Source organism: Ochotona curzoniae, unplaced genomic scaffold (genome assembly GCF_017591425.1).
Source record: "Ochotona curzoniae isolate NIBS_2020 unplaced genomic scaffold, NIBS_Ocur_1.0 contig_883, whole genome shotgun sequence".
Lineage (NCBI taxonomy): Eukaryota > Metazoa > Chordata > Mammalia > Lagomorpha > Ochotonidae > Ochotona > Ochotona curzoniae.
In genome coordinates, this window is record NW_024466599.1 from 48,630,740 (window position 1) to 48,651,224 (window position 20,485).

General features: G+C 42.0%; 1 protein-coding gene across 3 annotated transcripts in view; it reads right to left on the minus strand.

Annotated features, from left to right (window-relative positions):
* Positions 1 to 20,485, minus strand: part of EML6 (EMAP like 6) — a 253,275-nt gene that overhangs the window by 64,163 nt on the left and 168,627 nt on the right. For all 3 annotated transcript variants that reach the window (XM_040993458.1, XM_040993459.1, XM_040993460.1), the window contains exons 17-21: positions 13,148 to 13,248; positions 11,042 to 11,244; positions 9,373 to 9,484; positions 9,022 to 9,149; positions 1,713 to 1,854 (exon numbers count right to left, since the gene is read on the minus strand). In XM_040993458.1, coding sequence (XP_040849392.1) covers positions 1,713 to 1,854; positions 9,022 to 9,149; positions 9,373 to 9,484; positions 11,042 to 11,244; positions 13,148 to 13,248 — 686 coding nt within the window. The remainder of the gene's footprint in view (positions 1 to 1,712; positions 1,855 to 9,021; positions 9,150 to 9,372; positions 9,485 to 11,041; positions 11,245 to 13,147; positions 13,249 to 20,485) is intronic.

Here is a 20,485-nt window from a genome sequence, read left to right on the forward strand (position 1 = left end):
GAACTTCTGACGAAGAAAAGGAGAGCTATTAATCATTATACCAGGATGACTGGATTAACTGGGTTGAACTGCCTTCCTATCTAAAGTGTGTCAATAGCTGCTCTTTTGAACTAATTTTTAACTTAGGGAATAAAGTTCATTGACTGATATTCAAGTCCTCCAAAAGGAGAACCTCGTCCTTTTGTATCTCCAAGAAAAACTAGTGGCCACAGTGAGTCAGCACTGCAGACGTTAAGAGCCAGGGCTTTGGACTCTGATATGACTGAGCGTCCTGACTGGTTAGAGCACAGGGGTCCAACGTGAAGGGGAGTTAACATGAGAGGTGGAGCAGTGGCCACAGGTGTGCTTGCTGGGATCACAATGCATTGCCTGGGACTGAATTCCATTTCATTACTTATTAACTGTGTGGCTTTGGGAAAACACGTATAAGTTCCTCATGCCTTAGTGTCCCAATCCATAGGTGACAGTTATAATAGCCTTATTCCCTGACTATCTATGAAGACTAAGCGTGAAATAGCAGTCTAGTATATAAGTCAGGGACATTAACTGTTACCATTACTTTTCTGGCTCACAGGATACCTTCCTCACTTTATGTATTCCCATAGAATACACTCCCAACACAAAGCTCACTCTTCCTTGTCTGAAGTTTCACACATCCTTTGAGTCCTAGCTCTCGTGTCACCTCCAAACTGTCCCAGCAGCAGCTCACCTGCATCTCACGAACCCTGTTTGAACTTGATACCTAATTCCGTCCCTCCACATTTGTCCTTCACCCTTTGCTAGCTGCTCTGTATTTAAAGCTGCCAATGTGAACTGCATCAATGGGCTCCCTTGGTGTCTGGTTAGGTTCCGCCAAGGGAGAACAAGGCCAGGCTACTGTGGGATTGAGGGAGGAGGAAGAAAGGTGGGCTAACCTATCCCCCGAGCCTCCTCCTGCAGGGACACTGCAGGCCAGTCTGGACTCTCAGATGGATGGTGACAACCTGTCTCTGGCTGGCTGCTTCCTGTAGCTGACTTCAAGGTTCCCGTCATCACCCCGTCTGACCCTTTAGGCCCAGGGCCGTTCTCTCTGGTGCTTTCTGTAACTCTACCCATCCCTTAACAAACAGGTCCATTTTTGCACTCTCCTCACATTAACTCAGTCTGAATGAACCATCTTCGCAGGGACTCAAATCTCTTCCCTAATATCAGAGTTGGGGCTTTTCATCTTGGGATCCCTGGTGCCCAACTCAACGTATGGAGAGTATCCCTCAATGTTACTTTTCAGTACACCCCTGGGTTGTAATGCGCAAAGATATTGAATCTGGATTTACCTGCTTCGTATGAAGTTTAACTTTTTCTGGAAAATTGAATGTATTGTTTCAGTGACAAGTTTTGGAGACTGATAAAGAAAAATGGTTTTTTTTCCCCCCATGCTGATGTGATTTAATCACTGCCATAGCTCTCGGTAAGATGAAGGCCACATTGCCCCCAGGTGGTAACCGTCTGTGCAGTGCAAGGGATCTGAACATTAGAGCGGGCACCATTGCATCAGCACAGTCTATGGGAGTAAATTCACTTGCACTTCTTCATGACTGTAGAATTCCTATGGCCTAGCATGTTTCTGAGCCTGTAACAGGTATCTTCAGTAAACAAGAGCTGAATGGATAAACGAATCCAATAATTCTGCTACTCATATACAATTCACAGACATCTAAGGTGATACTGGGTACCTTTCTTGAGTTTCCGAACTGCCAACATGCGGTGTTGGGAGGATAATTCCCAGATCCGAAGCGTTTTATCATCACTCACTGTTGCACAGATGGGCAGGAGGGGGTGAGCTGCCAAGCCCCACACTTCTCCTTCCATGTGTCCCTGCAGGAGAGGAAGCGGGCACAAACAAAGCTCACGCCTGCTGGCTGGCCCTTCCCCAGCCTCACGCTGCATACTCACCCTTCGTGTCCCAAATAAGCTTAAACACAGTTTCAGTTTGCCCAAGCCAAAATGACTTAAACAGAATAATTTTGTTTCTCACTTGAAAGCTGAGTCTAAAGCTGGGCCTAATTCACTCATTTGGGAAACACAACACAGACTCATCGCTTGCTGGGTTTATATGGGGCTAAATATCTTTCCATTTTGAAACACCAAGAAGAAGAGTAAAGTGCCCTGATTTTAGGTGGTTTCTATTAACAGTGCATATGCCTCCTGCTAAAATGGTCTGACCACAATGCCACAAACTCCTCCTTCCATTAACATTAGAGTCTGAATGACAGAGGCACCTGTCTGCTAGTGCGATCTCATGGTAACACTCTTGTTACTTATGCAATTTTAGTTATTTGAACACAGAACATTTGGCAGAGCCAAATGAGATAATTTTTCATTCTAAGTACTATCAATATAGCTCAGATTAGGCATTTGTTCACAAACTGGTCTACCTCCAGGCAACAATTAACACCAGAAAATCTAAAAGTATGAAATTTACACCAGGGCAATTCCGTGTGCCTGTATTTTCCAACCACCTTGAGTGTCTTAGAATAATTGAGGTGAAATAGTATTTCAAAAACAGGGAGAAAATGAACTTGATTCCTATTATTTATCACTCAACAAAGGATTATGAAGAGATTAGTGCCACACAGCAACAAAGGAGACCGGTCCCTGAGTTTCTGCTTTCAATGGTTAATCGTTAAAAAGCTCTTGTTCAATAAAGCAACGAGTTGGCCATCCACGGTCATCTGAAGGTGTCTATGACTGGATTGCTATAGTGAACAGCTGGCTTTCCAAAGACAAACTGGGTGACTGCAATTTAGCCGAGGAGCTGTTGAAGCCAGTTACTGGGCAAAACGTGTCATGTTCCAAATGCAGCCAGCATTCGAGCACCTGACACAATGAGGGAGGGGATGTGCACACTGGTGTTGAATGTACAGATGTGGGGACACCACACATTCCTGTTATCTGGCTTTCTTCCCTTCAGCAGATCCCATGGTCAGCAGGTGAGTGAGTGAAGCGTCAACACCTTCATCCTCCAGGTCCTTCTTCCAATGGAGTCGCTCCACGCAGTGCTGAGGACAGGCTTGCATTTCAAATGACTGCACACATACTGATTTCAAAATGCTACTTCCTTCCATACGATGATTTTCAGCTTTGGATAACTGAACTGGGCGGTGAGCACGGCAGGCTGAGGGACCCATGGAGGCACAAGAAAATGGACTTGGAATCTGACTTGGTTTCTCATCACCCAAAAACCCGCCTGCTAACAGCTGCAGTCCAAGAGGACTATGTACACAGTTGGCAGGTCCACACCTCCAACCTCAGGTGCCCCTCTTACGCCTCCTCCACCTTAGCTTTCCTTCTCTTAAAGAAAAGGCAGTCTATTGTGAGTGCCTCTGGATTGGCATGTCACCAAAACTTGGGAGAAGCAGTTTTGAAATCTTGACACAGCAGATAGTGTCTGTTCAGTCCTATAACTATCCCTGAGGATCTGTTCTCTCTCCCAGCATGAACTGTGAGCCTGAGGCAGCAGGCAGCAGTTCTGTGCAAACCCCACAGTCTAGGGCAGCCACTGGCTGGAACCTAGACAAGAGCACTGCCTGACCTAAGCTGCTGGGTTTTAGCCTGGAGGCAACAGCGAAGGACAGGATGAGGCTCTGCCAGCCCATGATTCCTGCAGGATTCACACTGAGATGTTGGGATGGGAGAACGCCTGAGGGGGTGAAACCTAAGGGGCTCTGGTATCTGCCAAGCTTATAGTGATTCCCAGCTCTCCAGCTCTTAGCCTGTGGTTGTAATATACCCTCTGATGAAGCTATCTCAATGGAGCATGTCTGTTCTGGGATAGAAGGGAAATATGTGCAGCATTGCCTGACACACAGCAGGTGCTCAATAAATGTTTGCTGTAGTTACTTTTAAAATTACTTTTTACTTTACTTATTATTAGGGCAATGCAAATGTGGGAAAAAACAGAACTGTAGGAAACCTAAAGTTAAAACTCTGCATCATGGAGAATCAAGATGGCAGAATAGGGTAAGGACACATGTAACCGGACAGAGAAACATTTAACCAGTTTGAAGCAGAGAGGGCGCATTCCAGGAAATAGGAGAGGACAGAACAACAGCAGAGGGGTACCTGGAGACAGGCAGACACAGGAGAGCAGCAAAAACAACGGTGTGGTGTTGCAGTGATTGATACCCCAGCAGCATTCAGCTAACGGTGATCTGAACTCCACCAGCAGCCGGATCTCCACCAACAGTCAGAATTGCACCAGCACCCAGGTGGGAAGGGACTTTCACTGGGAGCTTGGGAGGTGAACCCAGACAAAGAACTGTCTGTTCTCCTGGTCTGTTTGATTTGATCAGGAGCAGAGACAGAGCAGAGGTCCCAGATGGGCAGTGCGAGAACAGGGTGGATTTCACAGCCCAGTCAGCCCCCTAGTGTCAAATTGGGTGCCATTTTGCATAAGGAGACAAAGGCAAGGGAAAGCACTGAGCATACACTGAGCTAGGAGTGAACTCATTTCTGACTCAATGAACTGCTACAGCATGGCATTCTACAGGTTCCACCCAAGACAGTCCTGGCAGCCTTCAGCCCTGATGGCCAGCAGATCAAGAAATCTAGTAGTGGCATGTCAGGCTGCATTTTGTACAGTGTGGCAAAAGTTTTAGAACTACAAGGACAACAGTGAGCTGCGCATGTGCTGAGCTTGATGAGAACTCACTGACCTCACTGCACTGCACTGGTCCCACAGGAAAATAATACTGACTGTGGCATCGTATGGGTCAAAATAGGTCTGTGTGGCCCTCAGACCTAACAGCCAACAGGTTCTGGCAAGATTACCACCACCAACAACGTAGCTATATATGGTGCCTCCCTAATCCTGGGACCTGCTCCAACCAGAAGTGGGAGAAAGGTTGCAGAGACAACAGTGCAACCTCAGCACAATATCACTGGAGGTAGAGAGTGGTGAGCCAGGAGCTGGGGCTGTGGACACCACGGTGGAAATCTGACATAAGAACCCAGATGTAGAACTGATAGGAACAGTCTGACTATAAGTACTCCACATTTACATTACTCTAGCAAAATATGACGATATATAAAAATGGAGCTTTGGGAAATATGGGTTGGAGTATTATTAATAAACTTAATTATATCCTTAATATTGTTATAGTTTTATCAGAAATTGATGACCCAGAGATAGTTGTAATAATAGACCTCCTTTGCAAGTTATGCTGTGACTTAATAATGGATATAGTGTGTATGTTAGAGTCTTTTAACAAAGGTGACTCCATCTTCCTAAACTACTGGTGAAATGGGGCCTCCTCTCCTATCACTCCTGTCAAGAGACTCCCATGTGCGCAAGCCCTCCCCTTATCACCTTTGTCAAGAAGCCACAATGTATTTAAGCATGTCATGGTAAAAATGATAAAGAAGAAACAATTGTATACTAATGAATATGCATGTTTCTTAGAATTGAGAGAAAGCAAGTGTTATTGATAGACAACATGTAATAACCAATCAAAACATTGTAAACAACTGCCTAACTTGCCCCTGGATTTGTATATAAACCCATGCATTTGTCCCAGTCACTGAAGCCAGCAGGCTCCCACTAGACCGGAGCCAAAGCCCCTGGGCTTCCACTCGAACTTGCAGGCTCCCACGAGGCCGGAGCCAGAGAAGCCAGTAGGCTCCCACTAGACCGGAGCCAAGGTTTTGGGCTTCCACTCGAACTTGCAGGCTCCCATGAGGCCGGAGCCAAAGGCCTAGCAGACTTCTACGAGACCGAAGTCAAGAGGCACTCTCGGTGGCTTCCCCCATCCTGTTTGGTGTGTGCTTGCCTGAATAAATGCTTGAATGCTTGATTGCAAAGCATCCACTCTCGACTCTTGGCATTTGTTCGAGTGACCGGGCTCAGTGTTCGTGACAGGAACTCGCTAGAGGGCATGGTACAAGTGATTGCAAACAAAGAGCTGGGTACCAACTGCAATAAGTAAAATCAAACTGTAGACCTGTGGGTGACACAGCTTAGAAACCTGCCCCAAGGAGAAGAATCTGATAACTAAAAGTACAATGACCAAGAGCAAAAGAAGACACACAGGCCAAATGAATACTACTGAAGGCCCTCCTGCAAAGAAGCAAAACCCTATGCCAACCTCAGAGTTCACTGAGGAAGATATCAAGAAATAGGAGATACAGAATTCAGAAAACTCATTATTAAGCTTCTGATCAAGAATGAGAAGCACATACAAGAGTTTAAAGAATTTAAGGACTATGTTACACAAGAAATAGCAGCAATAAAGCAAATCAAGGCTGATATATCGGGAAGCAAACAAAAAAATGGAAGCAGAGCTGGATTAGGCCAAAAAAAAAAAAGTATTCAAGAATTGAAAGACACTAGTAAGAAGCCAAAAGTAAGAGTTAGGGGAGTCCCAGAAGGTGCAGAAAGAGAAACTGGTTTTACAAATATATTTAATGAAACAATAATGGAAAATTCCCCTAATCTAGAGAAAGGAATGGGAAACAAGATCCAGGAGGGGCACAGAATTCCCAACAGGATTGACCAAAAGCAATCTTCACCAAGACACATGATCATCAAGCTCTCCTGAATCGAAAATTTTCAATCGAAAATTTAAGGAAAAGATCCTTAAATGTGCATGGGAAAAAAAAATCAACTAACATATAAGAGAACGCCAATTAAACTCACAGGAAACTCCACAATCAAGAAGAGAATGGAGTGACATATTCCAGATTCTAAAAGAAAAAAATTGTCAGCCCAGGATAACATATCCAGTAAAGCTTTCCTCTGTCTTTGAAAATGAAATAAAATTCTTCCACAGTAAAGGAAAGTTCAAAGAATACGCCTCTTTCAAATTTGCCCTACAAAGGACACTTAAAGATGTTCTCTTGACAGAGAAGAGGAATAGCACCCACCAAAACCAAAGGCTAATGTGAAGAACATCACAGTAAAATAACAGAAGACTAAATAACCCATTGCCAAAATGACAGGACCAAATTACCACCTATTTATATTAACCCTGAATGTAAGTGGCTTAAGCTCAATTAAACATCATTGATTAGCAGACTGGATTAAAAAACAAAACCCATCTATTTGTTAGCTACAGGAGTCACATTTTACCAACAAAAATTAGCGGAAACTATATCCGGAAACTATTTTGATTTTTTTGTCTTCTTTAGTTTCATCTCTTTGAAACACCTTCTTCTGATTAAATTCTTCTGTGAGTCATAGATCATACAGTAGCACCATTTTCTTCAAGAAGGTTCTTGATTTTCTTTTTCATTTCTTCAGTGACACATGTCATTCAGTAGCATGTTATTTAACTTGTGTTGTTAATTTCCTTTTTCTTTCTGCTGTTGATTTTGTTTTGTGGCTTTTCATTTAAGTGGATGTGTAGTAGCTCTGTAATGGAGATTGTCATATCTAGTAATATATCATTTAGCTTCATGGCATTGTAAATTTCTATTTTTCTTCGTATTGTTGTTTTTGTACTGTGACTTTTCATTTAAGGGGAAGTGCAGTAACTGTGAAATGGAGACTAACATATCTAGATGTGAGGATACAATGTAGAGACAAAGTAGATAAATCTCTACTTCCAGAGAAAGATAGACTTACGATGAAACTGTTCACTATATCTTGAAACAGGATGCTGGACTCTCTGCTATTGTCTCTGCCCACAATGATGGACATACGACTGTGTATGAAGAACTGTACCTTAATAATGATATAGGGGAACTCGGTGAGGGTAGGGAAATTTGGGAGGGGATAAGGGAAATCCCAGGAGCCTATGGAACTGCATCATAAGATGATAATCATAACAAATAAAAAAGATTAAAAACTCTGCATCATAACTTGAAGGAGAAGTCCCTGAATTCTAACATTATTTGAATTAGAACGCTTAGTTTACTTTAGATTATGTCATACTATAGTACAAATTTTCAAAAAATATCTCGTGACATATCATTTATGAAACAATTTATACTATCAAATATTTGGGCATAAAACAATAATAACAAAAACTCTTGCTCTTTAAAAGAAATATGAAATACAGCCAGACAGAAAAATAGTAAGTTTGGACGCCAATAACAAAAGCAGGATCTGCTGGAGAACAAAGGTGTGACTCTCAAGGATGTCTCCCCTGTGCAGCTTCATCCAAGCTGCTGGGCACAGCCAGCGGTAGAGCCAGTGAAAGCATCAATAGAGACGAATTCAAACACAGATCTCATGCTTGGTATCCTGGGTGGGCATGGGCACATGGATGTGTAAACACTTGGCAGCAAGTCTGGGCTGTGGTGTGTATGAAGCACATCAGGGCCTTGCAACACTCACCCCTAACACAGCAACCTGTAGTCCTGACTCCAGCAGGGAGGGGAAGTGGAGCTCCGACCTGAAGCCCTGCATTCTTTCAGCATAGTCTTCCTTGAGTACATTTCTCCCCTGAACCCACCTGCTCCCTTCATCTACAAACGAGGTGCATGCACCACCATGGGACCCCTGAATCACTTCTTCCTTCTGGTACTTTCCTAACCCTAAATTGAGATTTTATCCTTTCTGTGCTCTTTGAGAATTCTGTTTATTTCCATATGGTTTTTTCCAAACACAGTGTTTGTGGAGAGAAGTAAGACAAGGGATACAACTGTGTTACCCAAAACTAACACTGGAGTGTGAGATGCAATCAAAGAGGCATCGACTGGTCTTCCTAGTTTCACAGACAAGTCAGGGGGAAGTACACACAGGAACTCATCCAGACCTGATTTCAATGATGAGGCTCCGGACTTGAAAGTCACTAGTGATGAGCTGAGCCTCAGACAAGACTCATCTTTAATCATTACTGCAGCCTTGCGAGGCCAGAAGCAGAGGGCTTGGGTAAGTGGGGCTTAGACTCTTGTCCTACAGACACAAGGAGAGAATGTGTGTTGTTCTCAGCTGCTAGCTGTGTGGCAGTGTGTCATACAGCAATGGGTAAATTAGCACAGTGCCTATATAACTTATGTGTGAGTGCTACACAATGCCCCATTCCCAACCACCCCCAGTACCTGAACAAGTAGTGTCATTGGGCCATTCTTATCAATTTCCAGAATCTCTCCATTTTTTGTTCCCACCAGGATATGTCCATGTCCCAAAGTGATAGCACGGATTGAAGGGTTATCCTCCAAAAGCAAGCCTGGGAAGGGATGGGGGAATCCTGTATTTACTATGATGACAAAAGACATTCTTAAAAATTATAATCACTGAATTTATCCTAAGTACTAAGTAATCATCTACAACATGGCCTGAGAGCTCAATGTTGAAGAAAGAAAATGAATTGATTCAGTGATAGTTCTCCAAGAATTTGAATGCTATCTACTCCATCCTAAGATAAATTAGGATGTATATTTGAGTGTTACCTTTCGAACTAGTTGACAATGCTGATCTTTTAATGGCGTAAGTCTTCAAGCATCTTTCAAACATGTCATCCCAGAGCTCCACAATTCCATCCTTTCCACCTGTTACAAACCCCTGTGAGGGCACACATGGGAAGTGTTATACACACACATCAAAATGACCAATTATCCATGCAGTCTCTAGAGGATTCTCCTGCAGGTGAAGGTAGCTTCACACGTGGTCCCTTCCTAAGTACATGAGATGGAAAGGTCTGGTGCTAGAATATAATAATTCTGGGAAGCAGCTCTACTACCCCAGTTCTCACTCTGCGTCCACTGTGCTTTCCTTAGATCATGCACCTGCACTTGGCACTCAGGCTCAGGGATGTCAATTCTGTACTCAGTCCCAGCCACACTGTAAGTGCCCATGCAACAAAGTATCACAAATCCCAGCTCAGTTCTTGCTATCACATATACAGCCACAAAATAGATGGAAATTGACATAAGTGAAAATGTTTACTTAAAATGTTTATTTCAAGGAGAGAATATCACTATTTATTAAGAGTAACTTAAGTACCTCACAAATTGCAACTACTGTTTTTGTGCAACAATTTCCACAACTAAAATACACATTAATTTTTGAAAAACTTGGAAAGTAAAACACAACATAATAAATTTCTTTAACTTAAAAGTGATCTTTATTCTTGTTCTAAGCTTACAATTTCTTGGCTTTATTGATTTTCTTTCCTGGCAAGTGTTCATATACACCAACTGTTCTTAGAGTTGTTTTTTTTTTTTGAAAAATACTTTAATATTTTTCTTTAGCAAAGTAATTCATTTTGTTTTCTCAAAAACTTGTCATGCATTCCAATAGAACACATGGGAAAATATTTTGTCGTTTACTACATTCCATGCCCTTATGCCTGGTGACACGCCCCATTCTACATCCTACCTTAGACAGCTTCCGCCAACCTGAGATCAAACACAAGAAAAAAATAATAATGCCTACAGTCACTAATCACTAAAGACTCCCAGACTCTGCCCACTGTGTAAGCAGAGGGAAAACAATACTGAAAAAGCCCAGGACTCTGCTGCCACCATGTAGATATCTAATTTTTATCCCCCAAATACTTCAGAAGACCTACTTAATGGAAACAGAGTGTGACAGAGAGAAAGAGACCTTTAGGTGCACCTCCTCTAAGGGGCGATAACAGCTGGGTTAAAGCCAGGTCATCATCCAGAGTCTGGAAATCCACCCAGGTCTCCCCTAGGGATGGCAGGGGCCTGAGCACTTAGGATAACTTCCGCTGCTTTCCCAGGCACGTTAGCCAGATGGGAAGCCCAGCAGCTAAGACTTGAAAGTGACACTCAGGTATGGAGTGCTGGCCTTACAAGCGATGACTTCAACTCCACCACCACTTTAGACCCTATGCCAGCAACTCTTCGGCAGCTTGTGGCAGTGAGAGCCAGGAAGTGGCAGTGTGAAAAGGGCAGAGAGAAACGTCACCTGAGCAGTTCTAAATGAAAATAAGTGTGCTCCCTTACCTTCCCAGGCTGTAATGTTATCACAGAACCAGTTTGTGACACGCAACTGCTTTCAGATACAGCCAATCTCTTGGTGGGCTTTCCTAAAACCCACCCTGTAATTTCAGAAACTGAATGAGAAAAAAGAAATCTGCAAAACACACCATACCTTATCCAATGCATACATCGCAAATACAGGCCCATCATGAGCTTTCACTGTCTTCAGCAGCATAATGTCTTTCCAAATAAAAATATCGCCAGTGGCTGCCCCTGAGAACACCAGGTCTTCCACTCGGCCATAAGAAACACACATCATGGTTTCCAATTTTCCAGCACTTCCAAAAATTCCTCTTTTAGAAGTAAAGCCTCCTCCTGCAGCAGATCAAGAATATTAACTCCGTAAAAAAAAAAAAAAAAAAAAAAGGAAAAAGCTCAACAAAACTGACACCTCCTAGCCACATATAAAATGACCATCTTGGTCAAGAACGCTATAAACCAAACTACTGCTTCTCATCCAGCAGTTCAGGGTTGACTGAATCCGACGTGGTGGTGGGCACGGTGCTCAGTCTGGAGACGTAAACAGGTGAAGAATGAGTCCTTTGCCTTCAAGGTGCTGTGTCTGGCTGGAGACAGAGAGAACCCCGCAGTCTAAGACACAGGTATAACAAGGGCTCAGGGAGAGCTCTGAGAAGCAGCAGAGAGAAGTGCCTACAGGAATGTACAAAGTCTTCACGAATGCTGACAAGAATAGAAACTGTGCCAGTTGCTAAATGTAAAATACAACATATTACCTGTGTTCGGCTTTAGTTTTTTTTTTAATATTTATTTTTATTGGAAAGGCAAATTTACAGTGAGAAGAAGAGGCACAGAAAAAGATCTTTTGTTTGCTGGTTAACTCTCAAAGTGGGCACAACAGTTAGAGCTAAGCTGATCTGAAGCCAGGAGCTGCTTCTGGGTTTCCAAGTGAATGTATGGTCCCAAGGCCTTGGTCCATCCTCTATTGCTTTCCCAGGCTACAAGCAGGAAGCCAGATGGGAAACGGAGCAGCTGCGTCACAAACCAGCATCCATATGGGATCCTGGTGATTGTAAAGCGAGGATTTAGCAACTAGGCTCTCTAGTAGAGGTTGGGCCCTCTACCTCAAGGTTTTTGTTTTGTTTTGTTTGTTTTTTAATGCATAAGAAAGGCAGAGTTACTGTGATTGAGACAGGGACACAGAGAGAAAAAAAGCCTTCCATCTGTTGGTTTTCCCCAAATAGCCTCAGAGGACAGAGTTGGGCCAGTCTTAAGTCAGGGGCTTCTTCTGGGTAATCTATAGGGTTGCAGGGGCTCAAGGACTTTGGCCATCTCCATTGTTTTTCCAAGCACACCAGCAGGAAACTGAGTCAGAAGTGGAGCAGCTGGGACTTGAACCAGTACCCCCATGGAATGATGGCGCCACAGGTGGCAGTTTTACCCACTATGCCACAGTGCAGGCCTTTGCCTCTACTTTTTCATGCAATTTTTAGTTAAGAAAAATGAATGGTAGTATAGCAAGTAGTATATTGGGAAAAGCCATTACATTTGGTCCTTAGATATTCACATTTCTATGTATTCCATACCTAATGCTTCAGAAACTCAGTTTTACTTAAGACACTGCACCCAGACTCGTTCTTAGGACATTTGGGCTCCTTTACCCTTTCTTTAAAAGTGGGATGCGCTATAACCAATTTATTCATGTTTTGTGCATTACAAGATTAGGCTTGGTATCAAACCTAACACCAAGCATTCTGCAACAATGGTAACAATGGTAAGAATAAAATATCCTTCAGTGTTTTGTTCTGCCTACTTAGCAATCACTATCATCGACATATTACCCACAAATATTTATTTGACCACACACAGTGTGGCCAGTCAGGGTTTAACTCATGCACTCAATTCAATTAATAAAGCAATCCTCAAAATACTGAAATTTATATTTTACGGAAGCAAAGTTATGTCATTTTCTACCCAGCAGTCCAACATAATTATTACTTTCAGGACAGATGACTAAATGGAAAAATTATTATTTTCTCAGCATCACATTTTCTGACGCTCTCTAGGCATTGATGAATATGCATAGCATCATATGGAGTGGGATGAGTTTTATAGCTTAGACAATCAAAAATGAATTCAGGCAAGCATTTTAGACACATTTTTGATTATAGAGAAACAGGCCGTGGGGAAGCAATATACCTTTTTTTTTTTTTTCATTTAGAGCTTCAACCCCCAAAATGATAAATCCCTCTGACAGTACCTGCTTGTTGCCAGAATTTGATGTGCTTCATCCCAACAGTAACCAGTTTGTCAACATGATGTGGGTTACACTTTACCACAAATATTTTATCCTTATGTCCTCTGTAAGATATAAACAATAAACATGACTCTAGTTTGCATAGATGCAATGGTTCAGTTTTACTGAAAGCATGCACTTGGTCTTTTATTAAGCACATCTAATAAGACTACTAAATAAGAAAAGGATTTGAAATATACACAGGGTCTACCTTATAATCATGAACTTAAGTATTGCTTTTGTATGAATCCCCTCTTCCTACCCAACCATGGCTGCCTATATCCATTTACTTACACTGGCAACAAATCAATGGGATATTTAAAGAGTGTCACAATGTCTCTAAGATAAAATGCCACCCCTGTAAGATTACAAGAAATCCTTGGATTTCTGCGAGCAGGAAGCAGAAGATGCTGAGATAGTATTAATGAGAAGTTTCAAATACAACATTCTCTATGTGGAATCCATCACTTCAACTTAAGTATGTTTTTGACTAGAAATATGTTTGCTAGAGATTGAAGCCCGGGTCCACAGCTGTGACAAGAGATGGACACCAGCTCGTGAATCAAGGCATGATGGGATGCTATGCTTTCAGAAATGTGGGCTTTAAGCCACAGGACTAGAGTACAAACACGGATGTTAGACAACTACTTGCAGATGTGGTCTGAAGACCTAGTTCCACAGTGTTGGCGAACTCTGTTAGCACAGAACAGGATCATCCTATTAGAAATCTAGAGGTTTTCACAGTGTCAGTGGACTGTCTCTTCTTTGGTATTTCAGGACATGATTTTCACTATATAAAGAAAAATGATTAACAAAAAACACAACTATCACTCTTCCTTAAGAATATAAATTTTAAAAATCTGAGCTATTAATAGAGCTCAAAAGCACACTAAAAATATTTCAACCAAATACAAACATACTTCAATCTTAAATAATACAATTGATCATATTAACAGATGGAGGGAGGACAAACATATTGTCTTCATGCGTGCTAAAACTTATTTGACAAAAACCCAACACTCATGTGTGATTTAACCATCTTCCCCATTTGCAAGTGAATGAGTAGGAAAGACAGAATGCTTCAGGACATCTCCAGTACATTCAAGACAATTCCCCGGGGCTGACTCTCCAAACCCGCAGGGGGCCACTGTCCTTTCTGGACTGACACAACTGCTCGAACAGTAGCTCAGGCCTGGCATGTATGTATTCCAAGTTAGATGTTTCCTTAAACATATGTCAAGCAGAGTCAGGAACAAGATGACTATTGCACCCTTTCCCCAGTATGACATTAGGAAATACAGAGGTGCCCGCCTCCCGTATCAGAGTGCTGGGGACTGAACCTTGGCTCCTCTTCCAATTCTAGCTACTCTGGGAGGCAATAGATGATGACTCACATAGGTGGTCTCTGCTGCCCCGATGGAGACTGGGACTAAGCTCTGGGTGCTGGGCTTCAGCCTGGCCCAGTCCTTGCTATTTGTGGGTTTTGAGAGGAGTAAACCTGTACATGGAAGTTCAAATCAATCAATCTCTCTGCCTTTCAAATAAAATAAAAACATAACAAACGCTGTTTTATTTGAAATGCTGGCTAGGCTGTGCGGTGATATAAGTTACCATTACCATTAACTGCTATGGGAAAGGCAAAAATGGTTTAGCTACTTTGAAAGCCAGTTTGGCAGGTGTTTAGAAAATTAATCACACTCTTACCAAATTACCCAGCAACTGAGTTCCTTTGTATTCACAAACTACCTGAAAACTTATTTCCTTACAAAAAGCTGCTCATCAATGATTATTAGTTTTGGCGATATTCACAAAAACATGGAATCAACCCAAATGTCCTTCCCCCGATGATTGAACAAACTAGCACTATTAAACACTATTCAGTGCTAAAAAGAAATGTGCCAAGAAGCCATGAAATGACATGAATGGATCTTAAATGTAAGAAAAAGAAGTCAGTCTGAAGACTTCATACTGCATGATTGCAACCACATAACACTCTGGAAATGGTAGAACTATTGAAACAGTGAAAAAATTAAGTCATCAGGATGAAAGGGGAAAAGATGGAAAGGATGAAGAACCAGAATTCAAAGAACTTATTAAGACCATGAAAGTACTCTATTTGACACTACAAATGATGGGTTCACATCCACATGCATTTGGCCTACAGAACAAAACATACCAAGAATGAATCCTAATATGAACTCTAGGCCTGGGTGACAGTGTTGCATCCAGGTAGGTTCTTCCATTGTAAGGAAGGTTCACCCTAGTGCAGGATAGTGACAGGGTGGGAAGCTGTCCATATGTGCATGCGGTTGCTTTATGAGAACTCTACATTCTCATCAGTTTTACCATGAAGTTGTAACTGCTATAAAAGATAAATATCTACTCAAAAGTAATGGGAAAGAATGGGGTTTCAAAACATTGACAGCCATATGAAAAGGGCATAAAGTTGGACTATTCCTTGTAACAGATACTTGGACAAATTCTAAACAGATTAGAAACCTATATTAAAAATACAAAGTCATGGAAGTCTAAAGAAATTATAGGTTACTTAGCTTTGACATTAGACTAGGCAATAATTTCCAAACTGTAATTCAAAATCCTCAAGGACTAAAGCTAAGATGGATACATTTGACTACATAAAAATAAAAATGGAAAAGGACAACACAGCAAACTCAAGAGATGCCTGATAAACTGGGGATCTATCTCTAGATTATAGACAATTCCTAACACCTAAAGAACTACTGTTTGTGTGAACTGTATTTTATCTTATTATTATTTTTAAAGATTTATTTTTTTATTGGAAAGGCAGATTTACAGAGAGAAGGAAAGACACAGAGAAAGATCTTCTGTCTGCTGGTTCACTCCCCCAAGAGGCCGCAATGGCCAGAGCTGAGGTGATTAGAAGCTATGAGCCAGGAGCTTCTTCTGGGTGCAGTGCAGGGTCCCATGACTTTGGGCCATTCTCTACTGCTTTCCCAGGCCACAAGCAGGGAGTTGAATGGGAAATGGAGCAGCCAGGGCTAGAACTGGCACTCATATGGGATCCTGGGTATACAAGGAGAGGATTTAGCCACTAGGCTAAATCCAGACTCATAAATTTTATTTTAAAGAAACTAAATGGTTAACAGGGGAAAATTCTCATTTGCAGAAGTCTTAAAATAATGAGTGACAGAATTAGAAAATTATCATTTTTAATCACTCAACGGACTTAGCCCACAAGTGCCACTGTGTACTGCAATCATTAGGTAATTGGCTAAAAGAGAGTTATACAAGGGAAGATTCAGATTTATACCTTTAGGCAAGCTGATTACAACTGTTAGGACAACTGGACATTCTGTGCACAGGTGCACCACAGCAATGGTGCTGAGGAGCTGTTCACCCTTGTGGACAGAAATTCCTATGCTGATAAGGTTTAGAAATGGAAGCAGACTAGCCGCTGGTTCACCCCCCAGATGGCCACAGTGGCCCAGGCTGATCCAGGAGCTCAATCCAAGCTCCCACATGGGACTGGACCCAAGCACTTAGGCCATTTTCTTTTGTTCTCCCTGGTATATTAATAGGGAGCTGGATCAGAAGTAGAGCAGCTAGGACTTAGAGTGGTACCTATGTTGGATGCCTGCACTGCACACAGCTTAACTCACCACGTCACAACACTGGTCGCCGATTACTGAAACAAAACAAATGGGGAAAACATTTATTTATGGACGTGTACCCAGAATTCATGAAACTCTAGTAACTGAAGAACAAAAAGGCAAAAATTCTGTTTAATATTCTGTTTAGGTTTGCAGTGCGATAGCCTAGTGGCTAAATCCTCACCTTGCATCCACTGGGATGCTATATGGGCACCAGTTTGTGTCTTAGATGTTCCAGCTCCCTGCTAGTGGCCTGGGAAAGCAGTCAAGGATGGCCCAAAGTTTTGGGACCCTGTACCCATGTGGGAGACCTGGAAGAAGTTACTGGCTCTTGGCTTTGGGATTGGCTTAGCTCTGGCCATGGTGGCCACTTGTGGAGTGAACAAGCAGAAAGAAGATATTTCTCTGTGTGTCTCTTTCTTTTTTTCTCTCTCTCTATGCCTTTCCAATAAAAAGAAATCTTTAAAAAATAAAAAGTAAAATAATCTGTTTAAAAGGGCACTAAAATATTATTACAAAGAAACTATACGAATGGCCATTAATCACAGACTAAGATGCTCAGAATCGTTAGTCATCAGGGAAACCCAACTCAAAACTAAGAGATACCACTTCACACCCAGCAGACAGCTACAGTGAAAGTAACAAATAGTGATAAACACTGGTGGGAATGCAGAGGCACTGCAGGGAATAGAAAATAATGCAGCCCCTTTAAAAAGCATTGTATCCCTTCTTCAAAATGTTATTTTATGACCCAGTATTTAATTCTAGGCATATATATTAGAGAAATGAAACATATTCACTTAACATGGTTATTGCCATTACTTATAATAACTAGAAAGTAGAAAGAATTCAAATACTTATCAACTGATGAACAAGTAAAATGTGATCTATCTCACATGACTGTTAGTAAGCAGTAAAAAACAATGACGAACTCACATAGGCTGTGATGTGAATGAACTGGAAACAGTGTTAAAGTCAAAAAGAAACTAAGTTGAAAGGACCTTATATCATAGAGTAACATTTATATCGCAAGACTGAATTAAGCAAAAATCAGACTCAAAAGGCAGATTATTGTTAACACATATGGGAAGGAAAATACTCTACAACTGGACAGTGGTGATGGATCACACTATTCTGTATATATGCTAAAAACTATTTAACTGCACATGTAAAATGGATCATTTTTATACGAGTAATCAATAAAGCAAATTTTAAAGTTGAGTATGACTGGGCCAGCATCATAATGTAGCACAGTTAAGCCACAGCCTGCAACTCCAGCATTCCATAATGTACTACTTCATGTACTGGCTCTTTCTCTTCCCATCCAGCTCCTTGCTGAGGCCCAGGAAAAGCAGCGGCAGATGGCCCATGTGCCCAAGCCCTTGCTACTCACAGGCAAGACTCTCATGACATTCCTGGCTTTTGCCCGGCTCAACCCTAGTTGTTACAGCCATCTGGCAAGTGAACCACCAGACCAAAGATCTAGCTCTGGCTTTCCAATGAACGGACCTTTGTTTTTTAAGTTGGATATGACCGTGATTGTGCCTGTGGATCTAACTACTATTTGCAGGAACTGCAGGGGGAAGAGGGAATGCCTAGGGCAACTTCATGAAGTATCAGGTTCAGAATGTAAAACATGTTGTTAGTCAAATACCACATTCTTAAGGCAATGATGGCATGAGGAGACAAATAGGGAACACTGTGAAACAAGAGGCTTGCGGTAGGCAGCTAGTCTAGCAGTTAAGCAGCTGGGTAAGAGGTTCAGCTTCCATATCAGAACACCAATGCTTGGGTTGAGCTTCCCGTCCCTGCAGACTGTGGAAGGCCTTGGTCGGCCCCAAGCACAGCTGTTGCAGGCATTCAGGGAATCAACAAATGTGTGAGAGCTCTGTTCCCCTTCTCTCTCAAAAGATGCTGATATGAACGAACTGGGCCTGGCTGAGGCCAGAAGCCTCATGCAGATCTCCTACATGAGTGCAGGGGCCCAAGCATTTGAGCTATCTTCACCTGCTTTTCCAGGTCATTGACAAGCAGCCAGATCTGAAGTACAGCCAAGGCATGAAACAATGAGATGCTGCTATCACAGGTGGAAACTTTATCCACTACGCCAGCATGGCCCCTCTGTGTGCTTGGTGTGGGTACCTGAAACGTAGGGGTTTAAAATTTTTGCTTTGCATCCAAAATAAACTTACCTTTTAATTATAATTTGCAGAAGCTTTTTCAAGTACCCCTGTACAGATCAAATGACATACTATCTTGAATGTTATTTAACATATTCTTGCCCCTCAAAAGCAGAAGAACAGAAGAGGGGAAATTTCTACAATGTATAGGATGCTAATAGTTGTTGCAGCTGAACGATGAGTACACGGGGTTCCTCACGCTATCTCCCCTCATGTTAGTGTAACTACAGAAGTTTCCATAATAAAGTTAAAAGAAACGTTAAAAAAAAAAAAAAACAACTACTGACCCACTACAGTTTCAGGGATCCAGGCATTTGAATGCCTGGATCTTTCTTCAAAGAGAAGGAATTGCCTTTGAAGTTTTGTCTCTTTGAAAGGCAAAGGCAAACAGAGTCTGGAGCACATACATAACTGGGTACATCCAGAATAATCAGAAATGACATGTGGAGGTTTAGAGTGGCTGTCATTGTCACCTGGGGGGTGATGCTGCCTCCTGAGCTGTTGGCATCCCACATTGGTGCCAGTTTGTATCCTAGCTGCCTCACTTCCCATCCTGTTCCCTGCTGACATGCCATGGAATAACAGTGCAATATTTCCTAACTCTTCAGGGCCCTTTCACCCATGTGGGAGATCCAGATAAAGCCTCTGGCTCCTGGCTCAGCCTGGCCCAGCACTAGCCAGTGTAGCCATCTGGGGAGGGAACCGATAGACAGATGCTCTCCCCCCCGCCCCCGTAACTAAGACTTTCAAAATAAATAAATAGATCTTTAAAACAAAAGATTTGAATGAAAGATAAAAATTATATAATGCAAACAGGAGACACATATGTTTGTGTGTTTGGTGGTGAATACAATTACTAGAATATGTGCTAAAAACTTCTGGGGTCCAACACTGTGGTGTAGTATGTTAAGCTTCTGCCTGTGGTGCTGGCACCGCACATGGGCACTGATTTGAGTTCTAGCTGCTCCACATCTAATCCAGCTCTCTGCTAATGTGCCTGGGAGAACAACAAAAGATGATACAAGTCCTTGGGATCCTGCACGTACTTGGAAGATCTGGAGTTTGGAGCAATTCAGCTCTGGCCATTGCAGCCATTTGAGGATTGAACCAGCACACAGATCTCTGTCCTTCTCTCTATAAATCTGCCTTTCAAATAAAAAAAAATGTTATCTCAAAAAAAAAATGCTAGATGTAAAACACATGAAACAGCCAACAATGTTTTGTTATGGGAATCTCCTACTCTGTGTATTTGTAGATTCTAAACTTTAGAGAAAAGAAACCAGACAAAATCAAAATGCAAATTAAAAACTGACCTAACAAATTGTATCTGCTAGACAGAAAATTTTTTTTGTCTGCTTGTGTCTATCTGACAGCAAATATTTAGAAAAAAAACCTGTTAGGTCACTTTCAGTTCTGATAGTTTTTGAGTATCATAAAAACAAGGCTTTTTGTGGCATGCATAAATGCTGAGGTGGCTAATAACAGCATCA